We start from the raw sequence: 22,159 nt of genomic DNA, 5'->3' as shown, positions 1-22,159 counted from the left end.
TTGATAGGTTGCGAGCCCCGAATATCGATCAAAAGTTACAGTCAATTTATGGCCCACCTTCTTTTGGCCCAACCATGCTTCGAACCTACTTATGCCATGTTCTACATCAGATGGTCATCATGAGAAGAATTTGTAGGCTTGTGTCGTGGCTCACTTAATGATTAGATTATCAAATCTTTTAGGTATCCAATTTTCATGGAGGAGCTTCTGGACGGTTTACGTGCTGTATAAGCAATTTGATGGTGTTACTCAGATCCAGTGTCATTGTACACGATAAAGGGTATTAGGGTCATTTGGTACACATTCCTCCAGCCCTATTAATGCAGTACGTGAAAATATTGTTTTCTTTCCCATTCAGGAGACTAAACGGACTCGGATTAGCTACTGAACCCGACGGCAGCGAGTTGGCTACTGAAGTGAGGTCACCACGTTCTTTGAGCCTCACCATAATGTATTTGTTGTATCCACACCATCCATCTATTTAGAGACATGATTTTAATGCATGATCCAAAGAATAAGGCAGATCCAAAGTTCAAGTGGACCCCACCACAGAAAATAGTGGGACGGTGACACACACCATTGAAACATTGTTAGGGCCCACCATGATGTTTATTTGAGATCTAATCTGTTTATGAGTTAACACAGACATGGAATAAGGGAAAACACAGATATCAGCTTGATCAATAACTTCTGTGGCCCAAAGAAGTTTTTAATGGTAGACGTGAAATCCTCACTGTTTTCTATGGTAGGGAATACTTGAGCTTTGGATCTGTCTCATTCCTTGTATCATGCTCTAAAATGATTTCTCCAAATGTATGGACGGTGTGGATACAACACATACTTCATGGTGGGTACAGAACATGGTGACGTCACTTCAATAGCCAGACTCGCAACTGTCATGGGCCATGGCTAATCCGCTTCCAGACTAAACGGATTCGGATTGGATAGGAACCCGAAATCGGACTGCGTACTGAGTTACTCTCCTATCCTACTGAGTAAACTATGTTGGGCCCATCGTGAATGTATGTGGAATCCATACCGTCCATCCATTTTTCCAGCTCATTTAAGGGGTTGAAATCAAAATTGAAGCATATAAACAGCTCAACTGAACCATACCACAAGAAACAGTGGGAATAATGATTTCCACTGTTGAAACCATTCTAGGCCCGACATTGAAGTTTATTTGTCATCCAAACTGTTCATAAGATTAAAAAAACATGGATGAAAGGAAAAGACAAACATAATCCTGATTTAAAACTTCAGTGGCCCTAAGAAATTTTCAATAGTAAACGTTCAATTCACACTTTTTCCTGTGGTGTGGTACATTTTAGATTTGTATATTCTTCATTTATGTGCCAAAGTCTTAAAATTATATGTTAAAATGGATAAAATATATAAATCACGGTAGAACCCACAGAGTTTACTCAGTACGCTGACTGTACTGACTTACTCACTACGGAATCCGCTTCCACGGACCCCTCCAGGTACCGGTGGGTGCCGGAAAAGCTGTAGACCAACTATGATTTATTTCATTATGTGTTTTATTCAAGCCGTCATCCATTTTTCCATGATCTCATTTTAAGGCATGAGCCCAAAAATGAGATAGATCCAAATCTTTAGTGGACCACAACATAGAAAACAGTGGTGATTGAACGCATTAAATATTTCCTAGGGCCCATGGTAACGTTTATCTGCCCTCTAGTTAATTAGGTGATGCAGACTTGAATTAAGGGAAAACACAAAATATCAGCTTCATCCAAAACTTTTCTGCCCCAGTAAGTAGTTTTCAATGATGGGCGTTCAATCACCACATACATCATCGTGGGACCCACAACATCGACTACTGCCACCTCGGTACTGGAGGGGTCACTACTGAATCCGAAGCTTCGTTAATTTTAAAAATGCAAACATCGAGCAATTAGGACCATCTGCATAGTGGCCCACCAGACCAACAATCCTAATCAACGTACATTTCCCTAATTAGGATCTGCCTCATTTTGCAATAATGCCCTAAAATCTTGAGCTAGCAAAATGGATGAATGGCATGGATGAAACACATATATCATTGTGGGCCCACAGCACTGACCACTGCCACATCGGTCCAGGAGGGTCCCTACCTAATCCCAGTCCAATCCAAGCAAGCCCTTAAAAATAAATAAGATGTAGAGCACGATTTTGTCAAGGTCATCAAGTCAAGTCATTACTTGAGAAAATCACCAGGAGCTTCCTTAATTTTAAAAATGCATACATCTAGCAATTAGGACCATCTGCATAGTGGCCCACTAGACCAACAATCCTAATCAACGTACATTTGCCTCATGGAGAGAGTCAATTATGTCAATTCACATCTTGGGCTCTCACTGGCTTATTATATGGTGTAGAATCTAAGATAGATAGAACATATATAGTCAATAAGAGAGGAGGATAAGATAGATGGAACACAAATAGGCAATAATAGAGGAGGATTATCTTGTACATGATCTTGAGATCCTTCTCTTTCCCTAATTTATTTTTTTTCTTGTGATTTCCCTGTTAGGAACAAGGAATGGCAGAATTAGTTGTATCAGGCCTTCTTCAAGTGATTATCGAAAGACTAGCCTCCCCAATCCTAGAACAGTGTGAACTGTTGTGGGGTGTTCGCGATGAGATGGAAAATCTAAGAAGTAAGTTATCAACTATACAAGCTGTGCTTGAAGATGCAGAGGAGCAGCTGGTAAAGAGCAAGGCACTGCAGAATTGGCTGGGAAAGCTTAAATGTGTGGTTTATGATGCAGATGATGTATTGGATGATTTCACAACAGAAATGGAAGCAGAACCAAAAGTGGAAGCTAAACGCAAAAAAGTGGAGATTAAGGATTGCTTTAAGAAGGTAGGCACCTTTTTTTCGGCATCTAACCCACTGGTGTCCCGTACAAATATGGCAGATAAGATAAAGGAGATAGGGCGGAGATGTGATGCAATTGCTGAAGAGAGGTCTAAATTCCATTTGAGAGAGGGAGAACGGGTGTTGGAGATTGTACGCCGAGAACCAACTGACTCGTTTGTAATTGAGTCAGATGTTTATGGAAGGGAGGAAGATAAAAAACAGTTAATGGAATTACTGATTAGTGAGGAGAAGGGAGAGGATGTTACAGTCATCCCCATAGTCGGTATGGGGGGCCTTGGGAAGACCACACTCGCTCAATTTGCTTTCAATAATGAGAGGGCAGTGAAGCATTTCGAGCTAAGAATGTGGGTTTGTGTGTCGGATGATTTCAGTGTGAGTAGGGTAACAAAAGATATCATAGAATCAGCAACTAATAGTAAATGTGATCTCCCAAACATGGAACAACTGCAGCGTCACCTCCGAGAACTGCTGAGTGAGAAGAAGTTTTTACTTGTGTTGGATGATGTGTGGGATGAAAAACCTATGAACTGGGATCGATTGAAACAATTCCTCAGAGGAGGTGCAAGGGGTAGTAAAATCATAGTAACTACCCGCAGTGAAACAGTTGCTTCAATCATGGGCACTATCCCTTCACACCAGTTGCCAGTATTATCAGAAAATGATTGTTGGTCTCTATTCAAGCAGCGGGCGTTTGGGCATGGAAGACAAGAACATCCAAACCTTGTAATGCATGGAAAGGAAATTGTGAAGAAATGTGGTGGGGTCCCATTGGCTGCAAAGACGCTCGGAAGCTTGATGCGCCTTAAAACAGAGGAAAGAGAGTGGTTGCTTGTCAGCCAAAGTGAAATTTGGAACTTGCCCAAAGAAGATAATCACATTTTACCAGCTCTAAAGTTGAGTTATTATCATCTGCCATCACATTTGAAGCAATGTTTTGCCTACTGCTCAATATTTCCAAAAGATTATAGAATTGAAAAGAAGAAACTGATCCGTCTTTGGATGGCCGAAGGTTTCCTTCAATCGTCAGATGGAATTAAACAAATGGAAGACATTGGTGGAGAGTATTTTAATAATCTGTTGTGGCGGTCCTTTCAAGATGTTCAGAAAGATGATGATGGGAATATAGTATGGTGCAAGATGCATGACCTCGTGCATGATCTTGCAAGCTCTGTTGCAGGGAATGAATGCTCAATTCTGAAGGTCAATAATGCAGTGAATATCTCTAACATGAGCCGGGCTCGTCGTTTGTCCTTGGAGTGCGAGTCTAATAATTGCGTCCTAACTGTCCAAAATGGCTTGAGGACAGCAAACCATTTGCGAACACTGCTTGTGCTTGGAAGATCGAAGAATGTCAGCATTCCTTGTGAACTTTTGGTACATTTTCTGTACTTGCGTGTGTTAGATTTAAGTTATACAAATGTCACTATGGAGTCGTTGGTTTCAATTGGTGAGTTGAAACACTTGAGATATCTCGACCTGTCTGAAACTGAAATACAAGCCCTTCCTGAATCTATCTGCAGTCTTCACCATTTGCAAACCTTGAGCCTCTTGGGATGTTATAAACTAACAGAGTTACCCATGGACATTAGCAAAATGACTAGTCTAAGACATTTTGAAATCTGTTCATTTGCTAGATTGACCCATATGCCAGCTAATATGGGAGAATTGAAGTTCCTTCAGACGTTGCCAGTATTCATCATTGGTAAGGATAGTGGATGTGGTATAAGAGAGCTGCAGGGCCTAAACATCAGAGGAAATTTGATTATTCAAAACCTTGAGAATGTGACGTGTGCAGCAGATGCCCAGGTTGCCAACTTGAAGGAGAAGCCAAACCTTCATAAGTTACACTTTTCATGGGGTCAGAATATTGATCTTCAGTTGGAAAGAATTGTTGAGCAAACACTCGAAGGTCTCCAACCACATCCAAATCTCAAAAGGTTGGTGGTGGAAGGGTATGTGGGTGTCAGATTTCCACAATGGATGAGTAATTCGTCGCTTTCGAATCTGATTGAAATCTCACTGATTAATTGCAGAAGATGCAAACAGCTCCCGTCACTTGGCCAATTACCATTCCTTAAGGTTCTTGAAGTATATGGAATGGATGCTGTGAAACGCATTGACAACCATTTCTATGGCAATGTTATTACACAGGGATTCCCGTCACTAGAAAAACTAACCATCAAAGATATGCCTAATTTAGAGGAGTGGTCAGGATTCAACGGAAGAGAAGTATTCCCCTGCCTCGAACAATTACATGTCGACAAATGTGATAAGCTGGTATCATTGCCAGAGTTACAAAACTCCACATCTCTCCATCGGCTGACGATTGAAAATTGCAATAGTCTAACGTCCTTGAGAATACAAGGCTTGAGCTCTCTTCAAAATCTTGCCATTCAGCATTGTAAAAGCCTAACGAGTTTGATAGGGGGGGTGCAACACCTCACTGCCTTAGAATCGTTGAATATTGATGAATGTCCAGAGCTGGCTTCCAGCAGATTGGAGAAGTTAACATCTTTGTCGGAATGGTTACGGCATGCCATAACGCTGCGACAGCTCAACATCAGTAATTGCGAAAGTCTAATGGCTCTGCCGGAGGGGATAGGAAACCTGTCCTCGCTTCAATGGTTGGAGATTGAGTATTGTGAAAAATTGGAGTGTTTGCCATCCGGGCTGCAACTCCTAACAAACCTCCAGAATCTAATAATCAGAGGATTGCCAAGTCTAACGGCTCTGCCGGAGGGGATAGGAAACCTGTCCTCGCTTCAATATTTGTGGATTGGGGATTGTGAAAAATTAGAGTGTTTGCCATCCGGGCTGCAACTCCTAACAAATCTCCAACATCTAACAATCATTGGCTGTCCACAATTAAAAAAAGCGATGCAAGAAGGAGAAAGGCGAGGATTGGCACTACATAGCACACATCCCAAGAATCCAAATCCTAGAGCGGAGGTGAAGGGTGTAGACGTCTGTTGGGGGTTGAAGAGGAGATAGCATCAACGCTCTCCTTCCCACCTAATCCTCCCCCTGTGAGTATCCCACCTCTTACTCGACCCTATCTTTGCTTTAAAGCTTTCCTTCCTACCTCTTCCTCTCCCATTGGAAGTGATTGCGTCCGACCATATCTGTGTGGGGCCCACCGTCATATATCTGTTTATCCACACCATCCATCCCTTTTCTAAGATGATGCTAGCCTAAAGGGGACAAACAGATACATCACGGTTCCCCCCCCACACACAGATCTAGTGGGACGCAATCCACTTCCCCTTCCATCATAGCTACTTCATTTTCTAAAAATAAAAAATTGGTGATGTCCAGCAATTTTGGGGCCAACGTGGTATGCATATCTCATTCTAAAAAAGTTGTTCCTTTTGGTTTTTATGACTTTCAAGGAAACTAAGAATGATAAATGATCAAAAAGTGATATTTGTCTCTCAAAAAATATAGAAATGTGGATTATCAAGGTTTTTGGTGGAAAAGGAAAATGTCTATTTTAGGTGAATTGTAGAAAGAAAAATAGTTTTCTCATGTTACTTTATTATACCAATAAGTGAAAAATGTCATGTTAGTAGAATTTTTATATTTATTTATTCGACCGAAGCTTTTGGATTCCACCAAAATATAAACATTGAAGGATCAACCAAATTCTATGCTCAACAATCAAACATTGAAGGATGTTATTATCTAAAAATACACTTAAAAAAGAAAGTATGGGTCCTGTTTATGCAAAATGATTAATTGAACTTGCCATACAGATTCTTTGCCTTTGCATTGTCAACTACCTCCTTTTTTGGTAGATGCATAGTATGGTTCTTGAATTGCTTTATGGTTAACTTCTTCTTCTTCTTCTTCTTCCTTTGGGCAAACAGAACATTTAAACGACATCTTTTCATTGAGCAATGTGACTAGTACATGCGCAAACGAGATGGAGAAGGGGCCTAGCAGCATACGTGTGCCAACATGGTACACTCGTGGGAGATTGAGTTAGACGGCTGGTTATTGGAATGAAAGTCAGGCTGGTCTGCTTGTCAGGTGGGCATTAAGCATACATTGAATGTGAACCACTAGTTATTTTTCTTTACGAACTTTTCATTTTTCTAGCTATGGCATTTACTCCTCTAAAGCATGAGGCATAAGCTACATGCTACTTCTAGCTTTTTAATCAAGTTTGTACTTAGTTGTAATATTTTATACCAAGTAGCTAATTAATAATTAAGTGTAAAGGTAAAGAAAGAGCAACGAAGCTGATTTAATATTGTTACTTAAATTATTTTACTATAAGTACTGAAAGATTAACTAGTTTTTATTGAAAATAAAATAATATAAGAAATCATTGAAACATTAATTGATATTAATGTAGTAGTGAAAAATAACTCCTAGTGTGTAGTATATTGAAATTATCGTATAGTTGTGGGGTACAGATGACTTACCCTATTTCCATGATGTACGTAACCTTATGATTAAGGTACACTACATAGTGTAAGTTACACACTCCATAGCATAGTTATTTAAAACACTAGTGCCTGGCAAATGATTGAGAATTGATCACCTACCAGCAATAGTACCACAACTTGTTGTATCGAGACATCTTTCTTGCCAACATGCCACTTGTGTAGGAAATCAGCACCATGAAAAGCCAAAGGCCCCCTTCTCAAAAATAGGCTGATCAAATCACTAGGTGGGACACACCTGTATGTCAAGTCAACCATTGATTCCAATGATGTGGCCCACATGTTGATGTAATATGTTAGTGGAATACAACACTATAAGTTGTGGTACCTTGCCTGTTGGTGATTGATTCTTGGAATGATTTCTTAAATTGTTATATGATGGTTACTTAATACTGACACAAGTTCTACTCATAACTTTTGGCCTTTGGGGATTAGAGGCATGCTTAAGGATGGCAGTGGTTAGTGAGGGAGTAATCCTCAAAGAGAGCGTAATTCTTGGGTATCCGAGTGGTGTGAAGATTTTCGTGAACTGGCAGGGGATAGAGACTTTATAATGCAATCACTAGGGCTTTTGGAGACTACATTCCTGCTTCAAAGCCAAGCTCTATTTTGAATGAGTTGAGGTTATGATCTTGCTTCTTGGAAATCTCATGTGTAGATTTGCAGTACTTGGTTTAATTGTATTGTTGACTCTCTTGCAAAGGGGTCCATTGATATTCTCTTTATATTTGGGATTCTTATCCATTGCCTTAATGAATTTTGTTGCTTTCTCGCCTTTCCAGTGATTAATAAGATTTCATTACCCACATTAAAATAAAAAATAAAAAAATGAAATAACTATGAGGGAAATGAATTACTTTGATTCATTGGAAATGTACTTTTTAAAATGATAATGTTTTTGGCTTTTGTGATTAAAAAAATCTATCATGTAGTGTGATATATACAACCATTTCATTCTTAAACTGATTAGGAGAAAATGTGGGATTGCATGTGAGAATGTTAAATAATCAAAACACACATATCATTTTGATTTTGGTAAAATAAGGTTTCATAACCTGCATATGTTTACAATTGTGCTTGTGTACATGCCTTTGCACATGCAACTATAGCACGCGTATGAGATCGAGGTTTCCATGAGATGGGACAAGTTTCCATGAAAATGTCACATGTTGAGGGACGAAAATGATAGATAAGGAAACTCATGGAAAAGAATTCTGAAATGATTGTTTCTTTTAGTTTCCATGAATTTCATGGAAATATGGAATGGTTGGTGGTTAAAAAGTGATATTTGTCCCTCAAAATGTGTGAAAAATGTAGATTATCAAGGTTTTAGAAGGAAAAAAAAAAAACTCTTTCTTTTAGAAAATTCGTGGAAAGAAAAATAGTTTCCCACGCAATACTTTATTGTTCCAACCAGTCGGAAACATCACATCAGCAAAAAACTCTTTCTTGTCCACCGTTGCCTTTTTGGATTCCACCAATGGAAACAGATAGGCAGATCATCCTTTTATGGACATTAGCTTGTTCGAGTATTTTGATCAGTCACAATTCCATGCTCAATAATCAGACATTGAAAGATGTTAATATCCAATAATACACTTATATAAGGAACTCTGAATCCCATTTATGTAAATTGAAAATCGAACATATCCATACAAACTCTCTGTCAGTGCATTGTTCACTATCTGCTTTTCTGGTAGACGCATTGTATAGTTCCTGAATTGCTTCTTTGGTTTACTTTTTTTTTTTTTTTTCTTTTGGCAAACAGAACATTTAAATGCCATCATTTCATTGAAGAATGCGAGTGGGACTCATGCAAATGAGATAGAAAAGGGGCCTAGCAGCGCACGTGCCAACATGGTGCACTTGTGGGGACTGGGTTAGGCAGCTAGTGATTTTTGAACCAAAAATCAGGCCAATCTGCTTATCAGGTGGGTGACAAGCATACATTGAATGTGAACCAATAGTTATTTTCTTTGCAAACTTTCCATTTTTCTATTAATAGTGTGGTGCAACCGATACGTGGACCACAGTGAGTTTTGGAAGTTCATACTTGCAGTGGATGTCATGTTTATATAATTGAGGCTTGCTAATGGGGTTTTCTCTTCTTCCGCCCCACTAGAAGTTCACACCTAAGATGGTCGACAAGAAAATCTTTCTCATCTGAAAGCAACTTGAGACAATAGTTCACATGTTATAGGACCTTGAAGATGTCGTATCAGTGAGATTTCTCTCATGTGGGACATATGTTATGTGAACTTCCAGATGTATGGTTTAGATCATCTTATCATGGAGTGAACAGGCAAGTTGATTGAGTGATCCTTGCTAGAATATTTCATTTAGAACTAAATAGTATTAGATTAATAATCAACTTTCCTATTATTTTTTTCTATATTGAACTCAATTTTTTTGATGATCTGTTTCTTAGATATGTTCTTATGCTAAGAAACTTTGGTTTTGATCATCACATCCTATTGAACATTGTACAGCAGATGATTGACAATTGATCACAACTTATTGTTCCTTAACATATTTCCTGCCAACATGCCACTTGTGTAGGAAATCAGTACTATGAAAAACTATAGGCCTCCATTCTCAAAAATCGGGTTGATCAAATCATTAAGTGAGCCACACCTGTATGTTGAGTTGGATCGATCATCTGTCCATTGATTTCAACAATGTGGCCCACCTGTTGGTGTATATATACTATGTTGGTAGGACACAGCACCATTATTGTGGTACCATGCTCTGGGTGATTGGTTATCGGAATGATTTCTTAAATTGCTATATAATGGTTTATTAATACTTACATAAGTTCTTTTTATAACCCTTGCCTTTCAGGATTGGAGGCATACTTAAGCATGGTAGTGGTTAGTGGGGGAGTGGATCCTCAAAGAGAGCTGAAGTCTTGGCTATTAGAACTGGCGTGGAGATTTTCATGGTGGACGAAGACTCTATAATGCAATCGCTTTGGCCTCTTAGAAGTGTATTCCTGTTTCAAAGTTGAGTGCTATTTTGAATAAGTAAAGGTTGAAATCTTGTATCTTGGAAATCTCACGTGTAGATGTTGACAGATGTCTTAAAATTTGTAAATTCAACAGTCTGTCGATGATATTGAAGTAGGTTCAATGCCGACGGTATGTCAATGTCATCGAAGTCCCATCAAAGGTGCCATCGAACATATGGTAAGATTTATGTGGAGTTGTGTATCTGCGAGATTTGTTTTTTATTTTGATTGTGATTCTCTTAGAGGTTATATACAAGAGTGAAATCGAAATCTAAGGGTATTCTATAATTCGTTCCTAGGGTTTCAAAGGGCTTGTAAAGGAGATTCGAGGCTTGTTCGAATCGGGTATTCCCATTATCTATTGTAATTTCTACTTTCATAGTGATTATTGTCGCTTTGTGCCGTGGTTTTTTCCCGAAAGGGCTTTTCCACGTTAAATTCGGAGTCTTTGTGATTGGGCTTCTTTGTGCATTTGGAAAACTCTGCTTGATTCATCTCCGTGTGCTACCATGGTCCCCCAATGACAGATTCCTAGTAGCTGGTTTTAATTGGAATGCTGACTCTCTTCCAAAGGGTACTATAGATCTTCTCGTTGTGATTGGGATTCTAATCCATTGCCTTGAAGGCTTTTGTTTCTTTCTTGCCTTTCTAGTGTTTAATAACATTTCATTGCCCACTTATATATGTGGCAAACAATTTATTTTGATGCATTGGAAATGTACTTTAGAGATAAAAATAATTATATTGTCAGTTTTAGTGATTTAAAAATAAAAATATCTGTTGTGGTGTGATGGATTTATCGCTACTTGCATGTCTTAAATTGATTAGGAGAAAAGGTGAGATTGCATGCCAGGATGTTAAAAACTAAAGTTCTAAACAATCAAAACACACTGCTGATTTTGGTAAAATAAGGTTTGATAACCCACGCGTGTTTACAACTTTGCTTGTATTCATGCCATTACACATGCAAATATGGCACGTGTACAAGATCAAGCTTTCCATGAGATGGGCCACATTTTTTATATCAGCTAACACGAGCCACGGTATACAAAACAATGGACGTCATTTAGACCTACTCTTTCACATACTCAGGCCCACCCAAGTGAAAGCCCTGCTCTTTCACCCAGATGATTTAAGAAATGCGGCCAATCTAATCAAAAGCTTGGATTTTGTACGCATGCAATGGAATTTATATGTGCCAACCCACTTGCCAACGTGGCAAATGTATTAGAGATCCAATCTATCAATCAGTTGGGTCCCACTGTACAGATGGCCCAATCTATTCATACAACAGGCATTCCGTTTGAAACAAAATGCTAGCATATAAGATGTTGGATGAATCGTAACGCCACTAATTGGTGAACAGGCCCAATTTTTATTTTTATTTTTGTTCACCAATTTTATTTATTTATTTATTTATTAAAGTGCATCTACGTGGCGGGACCCATATGAATATAGTTTGGATGTCACACATGTGCCACTTCGGCACATGAGTGGCATGTCAATGGGCTTCCTTGCGCATGAGTACTGTGGCCCATGGGATTTGCATATCCATACATACAGACCGTCCAATTGTCCCCGTTGGAGCATTACTCAAAAATTAAACAGATCAAACAATTATAGCTATCCAATGCATGAATTATTTTGGACTGCTGACCATCTCCTTTAAAAAAGTTGCAACGGTCAGATTCACCACAACTTTTAATTTTGTTATCTAACCAGCTGTATACATTGCATACAATGACAACAGCCTGGATTATCCAAATCACTGATTATATTAGGACCTTGTAATTCACCATGTTTAAGTTTTATAATCATGAGTTGGATGGTTAGGAACCATCGATCTGTGTTGGCTTTCAGGCCATGATCCATCCCTAATGGGCCTTGCGTATGACCTGGCTGGGTTGGATTGAATAGCAAGAGTGCCACATGGATTGGATGAGACACCATTGCCTAGGAAAAGGTGGGGAAATTATCACCTGGTTTTCTTAGATTTAAAACAGAAAACCAGTATTTTTATCCATAAAAACCCTGTTTTATTTTCTTTTACTTTTTTAAACAGGAAAGAAAGTGTCTGCTATCACAAAAACAGAGAAAGAAACGGTTCCTGAAGTGATGATAGCAGTGTAAATGAGAGAATTCTAAGCATATTCAAGTGAATAATGAGAAAATACCAGCATATATCAAAGTTCAGCCTTAAATAAATACAGTGATAAAACCAGAGGGTGTTAAAGCATTCTCTGTTTTAACAAAGAATCACCACCCACAATTCCAAGACATCAGGTGATGTATATATGAAACGTAATTTTCACATGTGATATTTCAATCCATTCTCTAACCACGTAATGATGCTCGAGGAACAGCTGGCAAACCTAGTTCATCTTCTGCCTGCAACAGCACAGAGAATTTCAGTTTCTTAAGGAAAAAAAAAAAAACCATCCCAATAATTTCAGTAAAAATTTAAAAAAAAAAAAAAAATGTCCCAAAAATTCTATTTAAAAAAAAAAACCCTCAACACCATCAGCTTTGATCAAGAACATGAGAATGTGTGTGTGTGTGTGTAAACTACACACACACACAAAAAAAAAAAAAAAAAAGAAGCCTTGACACTATCAACTTTGGTCAAGAACATGAGAACGTGCGTGTATGAGAGACTCAATTTGGTCAAGGCTCAGTTGCTTAATCAATTCGATTCAACTTGAAAAAATTTGCCCAGACTAATAATAGCTTTGAAACCAGGACAGCACCTCGACCCTATTTTTGTGGGTGGTTCAGTCAACTGGCTACGCCTGCTCTGGGCTGGTTTTGGCATGGAAATCTACTTCATTCAAAATCATCAAAGGCAGAGAGAACAAACAGCCAATCTGCTCTTAGCCAAGTGGTTAAGAGCAATTGATTTCCAAGAAAGTTGTGGTTTTGAGCTTTGACAGAGATGTAGTTGCTTATTTTTATTTATTTAAAACATTATCAAATAGCATACAGGGTTTTAAGGCGACCCAGACCATTTTAGTGTCAGGTTTTCGTCCAAATGGTCTGACAGACTCTGACACCAGTCCAATCTGGGTTTTAAAACATTTACAATATTAAATTTTACCAAGTCTTCATATTGGGGGAGAAAATAAAAAATAAAGAAAATAAAGAAAAGAAAATAAAGAAAATAAAGAAGCAGCCCATCTACGGATCAATACACGTGCCAACATCACCCATGGGCGAGATCCCTGACGTCTATCAAGTGGGTCTAACCGTGTAGATGCCCTGGTCCGAAAATGGCTGGTCTAATGATAAGAGGCATGTCATAGTCTATGAAACAAATGGACAGCTGAATAATCTTGGCCCAGTTTTTCTAAGCCAACCATCTGTTTAAAACATTGCGAGTGGAGCAGCCTAATACAATACTGTGGGCCATAGGATCACTTTGGCTTGGATTTCTCACATATCTTCCAGGTGACCACATGTGGGTGGCATGCAGATGAATTGCTGTTACACATGGATTGGCAAACCTCATTGCACAGAAATCTCAGGTTTCAGTGAATAAGTGGGGCCTATATGGTTCAGTAATCCAGCCCATTGGCAAATTTGACCCCACGATGAGGGAAGCATGCCCAAAAAACTCGTGCATGCGTCTATATGTGTGTGTGTGTGTGTGTGTGTGTGTGTGTGTGGAAATGGTTCTATGCAGTTGAGCTCATGGGAACTTCCCATGAGGTCGAGCTGTGTGGGCCCCACCATGATGCGCGTCGAACATCAACACCATGTATTTGATGGGTCCCCTTTAAATGATGGGATATCCCAAAAATCAGCCGTATACAGAACTCAGGTGGGCCATACCATCTAAAATCATGTGAAGACATGCCTAAAACATATAAAAGCACTTGGTGGGGCCCACCTAAAATTTGGATGCATCTGAAACTTGGTCTGACCCCTCATTCAAGTGGGACACACATGATGGATGGGTTGGATTTGTGAACCACACCTCGGTGGGCTCAACAAATGATTATGAATGTTTTAATGGGAGGGTAACCCGGCTCAACTTTTCTACATGGTGTGGCCCACAAAAGTCATCGATTGACTTGATTTTTAAGACCAAGGCCCACCATGGAATGGTGCATCTGACTGATGGGGTTGATGTTCTACACGCATCACGGTTCCCAGGTGAGCATTCCCATATATATATATATATATATATATATATATATATATATATATATATATATATATATATATATATATATATATATATATATACTGGCAGGCCACAGGTGGAAAGGTTAGGAATTGATGTTGTCCTGTTGAGGAGATTTTTAAGGTATGATCCATTCACGATGCGACCCGCAAACAGATTATCTGGATCACTGAACCATACTGTGCATATCCTCTGCTCAAGGTTCATATATTGCCTCTTCCCATATTTGATTACCTACAACTAGAGGTAGCCATCAGCAAAATCTCCTTCAATTTATGAAGACAATGATGTGGATAAAATTACTGACAATGAATTTACCTGGGCATTCTGTCTGTTGGGCCCTGCTGCATGCCCTGATGGCGCCGAAGGCAAATTGAGTTCAGCATCCAAATCTGGTTCCTTGTCAGGTTGAAGATATGCTGGCACGCCCTCAGATTCTGTCTCCGTTCCCATGTCCGCTTCCAATGCATCAAGCTCTTTGTGATGTTAAAAGAAGAGAACCAGAAACAAAAGAAAGAAAAATCAACATTGCAGAATTCATAGGATTTGGTCGCAAACACCAGTAATGAAAAAGAAAATTCCACACAATACAAGCCAACTGAAGAGAGTAATATCCTAAATGAATGTATCTCATATTACCACCCAAAAGTTCATCCTCGTCAATGTCATCGGGTACACTGTAGCTTCTTCCAAGAGATTCTTGGATTTCGCTGCTCACATCCATCAGATCCATCATCTCATCTTGCATGTTCTACATCATCAAATCCATCAAAGTGAGTGTTTTCAGAACGTCATGATTATGATGCCATATACCCACTTTTCTAAAGGTTAGACCAAAAAGAAAAAGGACTAGATCAGTTTAGGATCTTAACCGCCAAAGAGAATCTAAGTTGCATTTGGCTCAGGCCAGGAGAAAAATAATTCATGATTCTTGGGATTTCCACCCTGTAGAGTTTCCAAAAATCATGAAACAATGCTCATATGATACGAAAGGGCTATTTCTTTCCAATACAACAAAAAAGAGCCCAAGTAAACCTCTCTTTTTGTTTTTGTGTGTGTGTGTGTGTGTGTGTGTGTGTGTGTGTGTGAAATACTTCTACGAGTAGAAATTCCAAAATCACAAATTATTTTCTGCTCCTGAAATGACCTTGAGCCACAAGCAGCATAAGAGCTACGTAACTTGTATACCAATGTGGGATCCATGTCCGACGAATACAAGGTACCAAAAACAGTCCTTTTAAACGTCATGCCGACAAAGGCTGTACAAATATTTTAAATAATAAAACAAATTATCACATTTTAATAGTATTTTGTAAGATTTACAATATACCATTACTTTTTAATAGTATAGTGTAATTATTTGTGCAATTAGCAAATAGGTCTTTAAAAGTAGCCAAGTCCATGAACATAATTCACATAAATACAAACATGCATGTCCTGAGAACAGAGGAAGGGGGAATCATACATCTATGTCCTGAATCTTCACAGTTTTCATCATTCCTTTCAACTCCTTATTAGCAGATTTCAAAGCTGACATCTAAAAAGCAAAAGCAGCAGTTAGTTCAGTACAGAGTCCCAGTGAAAATCTTATTAATACATGGGCATTTCACCGAGAGTAGTAAGCCTAAATCTATCAGCATTTAAAGATGGTTGGAAAGAATCTGGCAGCATTTTCACAATCTGAATTTTCGTCAGTTTTAGAATACATGTCAAGATTCTCACCTACCATTTACAGGTGGTGGGAGATACTCTCAGTGAATGCTTGGCACACAATTATATCACCAAATTTTACCAGGAGAAGTTTTAAAACATACCGTCTGTTGAGCATCTTTAATTCCCTCAGATGCAAATGCAACCTGATCAAGGTTAAATGTCTGGTTATAGAGCATATCACGCTGTCCCTCATACCTGACCAAAAGGCACATGATTGTTATAAGAAAGACAATAGAACATTTCAGCTAATGAGCATGTATAGAGAAATGTGATGGAATTCAGGAATGTAGTAGCTGTTGTATGGCTTGCAACAGATATGGCAGGAACATGAAGCTTGCAGAAGCAGTGCACCTATACGTTTTCTTCAGAAAACATTACCAATTAGTCACTTTTTTTACATTTTTGTAATCTCATTTCTATGACCCCTAAATGCTTCTAACATCTTAAAACTGCAACTAGACCTCTTTCTTGCTCCCTTCTTCATGTGTCTTCTAAAATTCAAGGATAAATGTCATTGATAAAGAGTACTTCACGGAAGTTCCATGATGTGTTCGGCCCCACTATTCACAGCAAATGTGCATCATCATTGGGACCATTGACCTGCTAGGCCATAGCCCAAAAGTCATGGTGATTGAATGATCCTAACCATTTGATCATTTTGCAAGTTTGAAACATTAAATTTGGACTGTTGCTCATTCTTAGCTTATAGTTTTCAACATCCATTTGCAGCCCACTAAGCAGGTATGACTCATCCACAAGTGAACAACTAGGACGATGGTTGTTCTTAAAATACACATTCTGCAAGCAGGCTACATGTCCCAGCATGGAAAATGTGTCTGAGATCCAACCTGTCCAACCAGCAAGTCCCACTACCTGTGCCTCAGCCAAAAAGCAGGCCACTCCATGTAATTTTTTTTATTTATTTTTTAAAGGCCCACTCCATCTTGTTCTTTTTTTCTTTTTTTCTTTTTACCACACAGAGATAGAAATTCATTCAAGGGGGCAACCAGGAATCTCAAACTGATGCAGTTTTGTGCGCTATAGATATCCATTGTAGTGTGTAGGGCTCATTTGTAAAGCAGAAGGTTGTAACGAAAAAAATGCGAGTTCATTGCAACAAACCCAAACATACAATACATATTTTCAGTAGGCAAAGGCTGGTGAAAGTTCACCACCATTTTCGAAAACACTACATATTTTCTAAAGGAAAAGACTAGTGATAGTTTGCCACTTTTCAAATTTATGTGGCTCATCCATCGTACAAGTGACATTCTTCTCCTCGAGGGATCACAATTTTATCAAAACTTGCAAAAGCTTTTAAGAACCTAGCTCATCTAATCGCCATCCTCTTCGCCTTATGAAAAACATCAATTGGCAAGCTTGCTTTGCTATGGAATATTTTGTGGTTGCATTAAGACCATATTGTCCAGATCCCTGATAGCAAGGCAAGTGTCCACAGAACCTTTTCATAGACACCAAAAACACCCATGCCAAACCTGGATCGGATCTATCCACTGGGCCATTGCGCATCCAACTCTAGACAAACCGAAGAATCTCCCCCACAGCTCGTCCAAAATCACAGTGAATAAATTAGTTCACCGACTCCTCATTTCTTTGTAACAGAATGCACATATTAGGATGATCATCTGTCTGCTTCTAAGATGATCATGAATTCATGATCCCTTGTAAGAACTTTTGCATTTTCCAACTAACCAGCCAAGCATGATCACCCTAGGTGGAGCCTTATACTTCCATAGCATCACAGTTGTGGCCAGAGCTACACCTTGGGTTCGGGTCAAACCGAACCTGATTGACCCAACCTTTGGTTCAGGTTGTCAAGGTCCTCGGGTTGGGCTACAGATTGGAAAATGCCAACCCAATTTGTATTTGGGTTGGGATCGGGTTGCACAAATTCAGATCAAGTCAGGTTGGGAACAATCACATGAATTTGGGTTGGGTCGTGTCAGGTTGAGCATAGAGTACTTCAGGTTGGGCACCTTGGGTTGCAATTCAAGTTGGGTCCTTTCGAGATTGGGTTGGGCTTGGGTAACCCTCAACCCAACCTAACCCGCCTGAGTTGCACACCTAAATCGGGCCCTTCCCCATCTCCCTCCCTCACTAATCATCAATGAGTAAATTGAGTAAACAGAAAAACATCTAGACCTCCCACTGATCTTTTTCTTCCAGAGAAGGCTCTAAGCCGTTAGTGCTCCATGAGCCTAACAAATTCTTTGATCTCATCTTTACCAATATTCATCCAAAGATTTGGTGTCCACAGCACTCAATCCCCCGATAGCGAATAGCATTGTGGAATCAGCACCCCTTTTTTCTAGACGACCCAATAAAACCAATGTGGGTAAAAGAAAAAAGGTCCCATCCCTACACAAAATATGGTTAAGATCTTTAGATCATTGTGAATTTCAGTCAATGCACCATCAATCTATCTCCTAAAGAAGGCTTTAGGTTGTGTTAGCAACTCAATGAGCCTAACAAATTCTTCAATAGCATCTTTCCTAAGTTGAAGATATGGTGTCCACACCACTAATCCACAACAGCAACCTGCATTGTGGAACCAACACCCTTTTTCTAATGATGGTCCACCGGATAAAGCATAGTGTAGTTCAAAAGTAGGGTCCTGTCCTTCCACTAGACATAATTAAGATCCTTCTATCATTGTGATTTTCAGTCTATGCACTATCAACAATGGACCCACAATTTGGATAGTTTGGTGCTTGTATACCATGTGTAGAGTAAGGAAAACTCACTTCTACATAACTAATTTTTCATACATTTGTTAAAGATCTCTCTGTGCAAGAAATGCATTTTTCCACGGAATGAATTTTCTTGGAAAATGGGCAAATTTATTTTCTCCCCTCCCCCTTTAGAAACAACGGTTCCCACACTTGTGAGCAAGAGGATTTCCAATGTGCCAACATGTCACGTGTGACATTTTCCACCGTCCATCTCCAAGCGCTCTACATGTGCGGCACTTGCCAATGTTCCAAATGTGTCAATGTGCTGCAAGCCACATGTGCCACTGTCCATCTTCAAATGCCCCGCATGTACCTGTGCCAATGTCCCACATGTGACACCATCCATCTTCGAATGCCCCACATGTTGCACTATCCTTCTTCAAGCACCCCAAGTGTGTCAATGCACAAAATGTGCCACACTGGTCATCATCAAGCTATTAACACCCCACATGTGCTACTGTCCATCTTCAAGTGCTCCACAAGTCCCACATGTGCAACCTTCCAAGTGTTCCAAATGTGTCACTTGCCATAGAAATTTTTGCTTTCCTGCACAATAGATTTGATAATGGGCCCCAACTTCGATGGAAAAATGTTATTTAAAAAACCAACAGCAGAAACTTCTTTTTCCTTTCCACCAGTTTCTTTTCATTTCCTTTCCCTAGGAAAATTCCGCTTCATTTCCTTCCTTTGAACCCAAATAGCCCCTAGGAGAACTGTGGAGGCAATTGTGAATTTTAAGTTGCGGGGTCCTTTTTTATCGTTTAAGGATGTGGGTTGTGTTTCTGTTGGACAGTTAAATCACCTGGAAAGGTCCATTAGAGGTAGTTCCCTTTGTTCTCTGTCTTGCACAAATTAGTGGGCCCGAATCACAATAAATGCTACCAGAACTTGCATGTGATCTCAATCAGTTGGCCTTTCCAATAGCGCCGATCTGACTCGATATGAAATCCAACGCACCCTAACACTTCCACATAAAGTCTCCGACTCTCATTTTCAAAGCCTGATTTTGTTCAACAGGAGCTACATATATTAAACTTCTTTTCTCCACAGCACTTGCCAAAAAAGAAATATGAAAACCTTCTTCTCAATGGCCACACTTTGTATCCACAGATGGAATTCAATATATTTATAAAAATGAAAAAAGGCATATGGTTTTATAAAAATGAAAAAAGGCATAGGGTTTGATATAATAAGTATTAGAAGGTATGCCATATCTATGGCAATTTAGACAGCCCATGTCAAGCCAGGTATACACTTGTGATAATTTTGCCTGAAAATATCAAGGCTGTCATACAGTACTGGCTGCATCTCATGTAGTCCCCAGAGAGCTAATGACAGGTGAGAATCAATTTTCTGCTTATGCTCATCGTCAGCTGACAACTTCACATATTTTTGCTATCTCATCTGCTAGAGTAGAATCGATAATTGCTCTTCTTGTAGAAGCTCTTCAACAAGAGATCTTTAATATTATAGGTCTTTGCAGTCACATTCACCCACAATAACTGCCTTATGGTATTTATTGGAAAAAATGGTGTCACCCTTGCAACTATTGCTGCCACCTGGTTTCAAAACTGTCCTTCAGTACCAATTTCCTCTTCTCAGTTGTGGCTTTTCTTAGCTGTTTAGATTTGGATGCGGATTGCATACTAACACTGCCAGTAGCAACTCGCTTCTGGATGGTGATCTGTGGACCCCCAACATAATGTATGTGTTTTATCCACGCTGTCCATCCACTTTTCAAGCTCATTTTACAGCATGAGCCCAAACATTAGGCAAATCAAAATCTCAGGTGGACCGCACCACAGGAAAACAGAGGTGATTGAACGCCCACCATTAAAAACTTCTTGGGGGCCACGAGTTTTGGACCAAGCTGATATTTTTTTTTTCCCTTCATCCAGGTCTGTGTGACCTGATGGCAAATAAACATTACAGTGGGCCTTAGGAAGTTTTTAAAGGTAGGCGTTCAATCACCACTGTTTTCCTGTGGTGTGGTCCACCTGAGATTTAGATCTGCCTAAATTTTGGGCTCATGCCCTAAATTAATGATCCAAAATGGATGGACGGCGTGGATAAAACACATACATAATTGCGAGGCCCATGGAGCACTGTTGCTACTGGCAATGTCAGTATGCAATCCACATCCTTTGGATTCAGGGGAATGGAATATTGTTTCCAAGGGAAAGGAAAGAAACTGGTGAAAAGAAGTTATGATATTTAAGGAAAGAAATATTTTTTTTTTTCAAGTCACGATATTATATTAAAAAAGAAGAAAAGGGATACAAAGAAGGGGAGAGGAGAGAGATCGCCGAGGAGGCAATCAACTACTAGACTCCAAGAAAAAGAAAATCAACATCCTTTAGACCCACGACGTAAACAGCCCATTCGATCTGGAGCCATTTAGCCTTTCTGGCTATAACCACTTCTGAATTTGAAAGGTCCCTAAAACATCTGTCGTTTCTTTCTTCCCAAACTGACCACCATATTGCAATGATTGCCATTCTCCATAGAGTCGCGATTTCTGCTTGCCCAAATTGACCCCGTGACAGGCTTTAAGGAGAAGGCTAACAGAACTAGGAAAGTACCAGCTAAGATTGAAGCCATTGAGAAATTCTGATCAGATCCGAGTGATGTAAGGGCAGGAAAGCAGCAGATGATCGATGGATTCTTCATTCTTCATGCAACAAAGGCAGATGAGCATTCCCCTTTTCCTCAGGTTATCCACCGTGACTCCGTGAGGATCCTCTTGTGCGTCACCAACCAGGCAAAGGCTGCATGTTTAGGGGGGACCGAGTATTTCCAGAAATGGAAAGATGGGTGCTCATCAAGGGAAACCGGCTCGTGGCCCAACATGGAGTAGAGCAAACTAACTGAAAAATTGCCGGACTTATCTGCCTTCCAGGATAATTAGTCTTGGCTGTGAATGTCTGGCGTGCTCTTGTAGATGCGCTCTAGCAGACCCACACTCTTCGATCTCCCAATCCTGAAGATTCCTCCTGCATTCCACATTCCACTCAATTTTGTTGTTCGAGAAGGAGAAACAGCTTGAGACATGAGTGGCGGGGTTGAGGGCGAGACGAAAAATGTTTGGGAAATCGTTTTTAAGAGGAGCATCTCCCACCCATATGTCTTCCTAGAATCGGATATTTGTACCATTGCCTAAGATGAAAC

The 22,159-nt window shown here is 39.6% G+C and overlaps 2 protein-coding genes and 1 long non-coding RNA gene across 3 annotated transcripts in view; 2 read left to right on the top strand and 1 right to left on the bottom strand.

Annotated features, from left to right (window-relative positions):
* Positions 1-2,120: 2,120 nt before the first annotated feature.
* On the top strand, positions 2,121-5,878 carry LOC131228113 (putative disease resistance protein RGA3). Its single transcript, XM_058223945.1, has one exon. The coding sequence runs from the start codon at positions 2,546-2,548 to the stop codon at positions 5,876-5,878; it is 3,333 nt and encodes a 1,110-aa protein (XP_058079928.1). The 5' UTR covers positions 2,121-2,545.
* An 855-nt stretch (positions 5,879-6,733) lies between these two features.
* LOC131227686 (uncharacterized) lies at positions 6,734-10,984 on the top strand. The gene is made up of 4 exons (XR_009162442.1): positions 6,734-6,916; positions 7,771-7,958; positions 9,104-9,266; positions 10,177-10,984. It is a non-coding gene; the product is annotated as an uncharacterized LOC131227686 (long non-coding RNA).
* A 1,489-nt stretch (positions 10,985-12,473) lies between these two features.
* The window catches only part of LOC131227684 (vacuolar protein sorting-associated protein 60.2-like), a 34,328-nt gene continuing 24,642 nt past the window's right edge, over positions 12,474-22,159 (bottom strand). Inside the window, exons 3-7 of the mRNA XM_058223476.1 lie at positions 16,340-16,433; positions 15,991-16,062; positions 15,165-15,276; positions 14,844-15,001; positions 12,474-12,730 (exon numbers count right to left, since the gene is read on the bottom strand). Coding sequence (XP_058079459.1) covers positions 12,677-12,730; positions 14,844-15,001; positions 15,165-15,276; positions 15,991-16,062; positions 16,340-16,433 — 490 coding nt within the window. The 3' untranslated portion in view covers positions 12,474-12,676. The remainder of the gene's footprint in view (positions 12,731-14,843; positions 15,002-15,164; positions 15,277-15,990; positions 16,063-16,339; positions 16,434-22,159) is intronic.

The sequence above is a fragment of the Magnolia sinica genome, chromosome 15 (genome assembly GCF_029962835.1).
Source record: "Magnolia sinica isolate HGM2019 chromosome 15, MsV1, whole genome shotgun sequence".
NCBI lineage: Eukaryota > Viridiplantae > Streptophyta > Magnoliopsida > Magnoliales > Magnoliaceae > Magnolia > Magnolia sinica.
The sequence above is the reverse complement of the archived record's forward strand: the minus strand, read 5'-3'. Positions and strand labels throughout refer to the sequence as shown.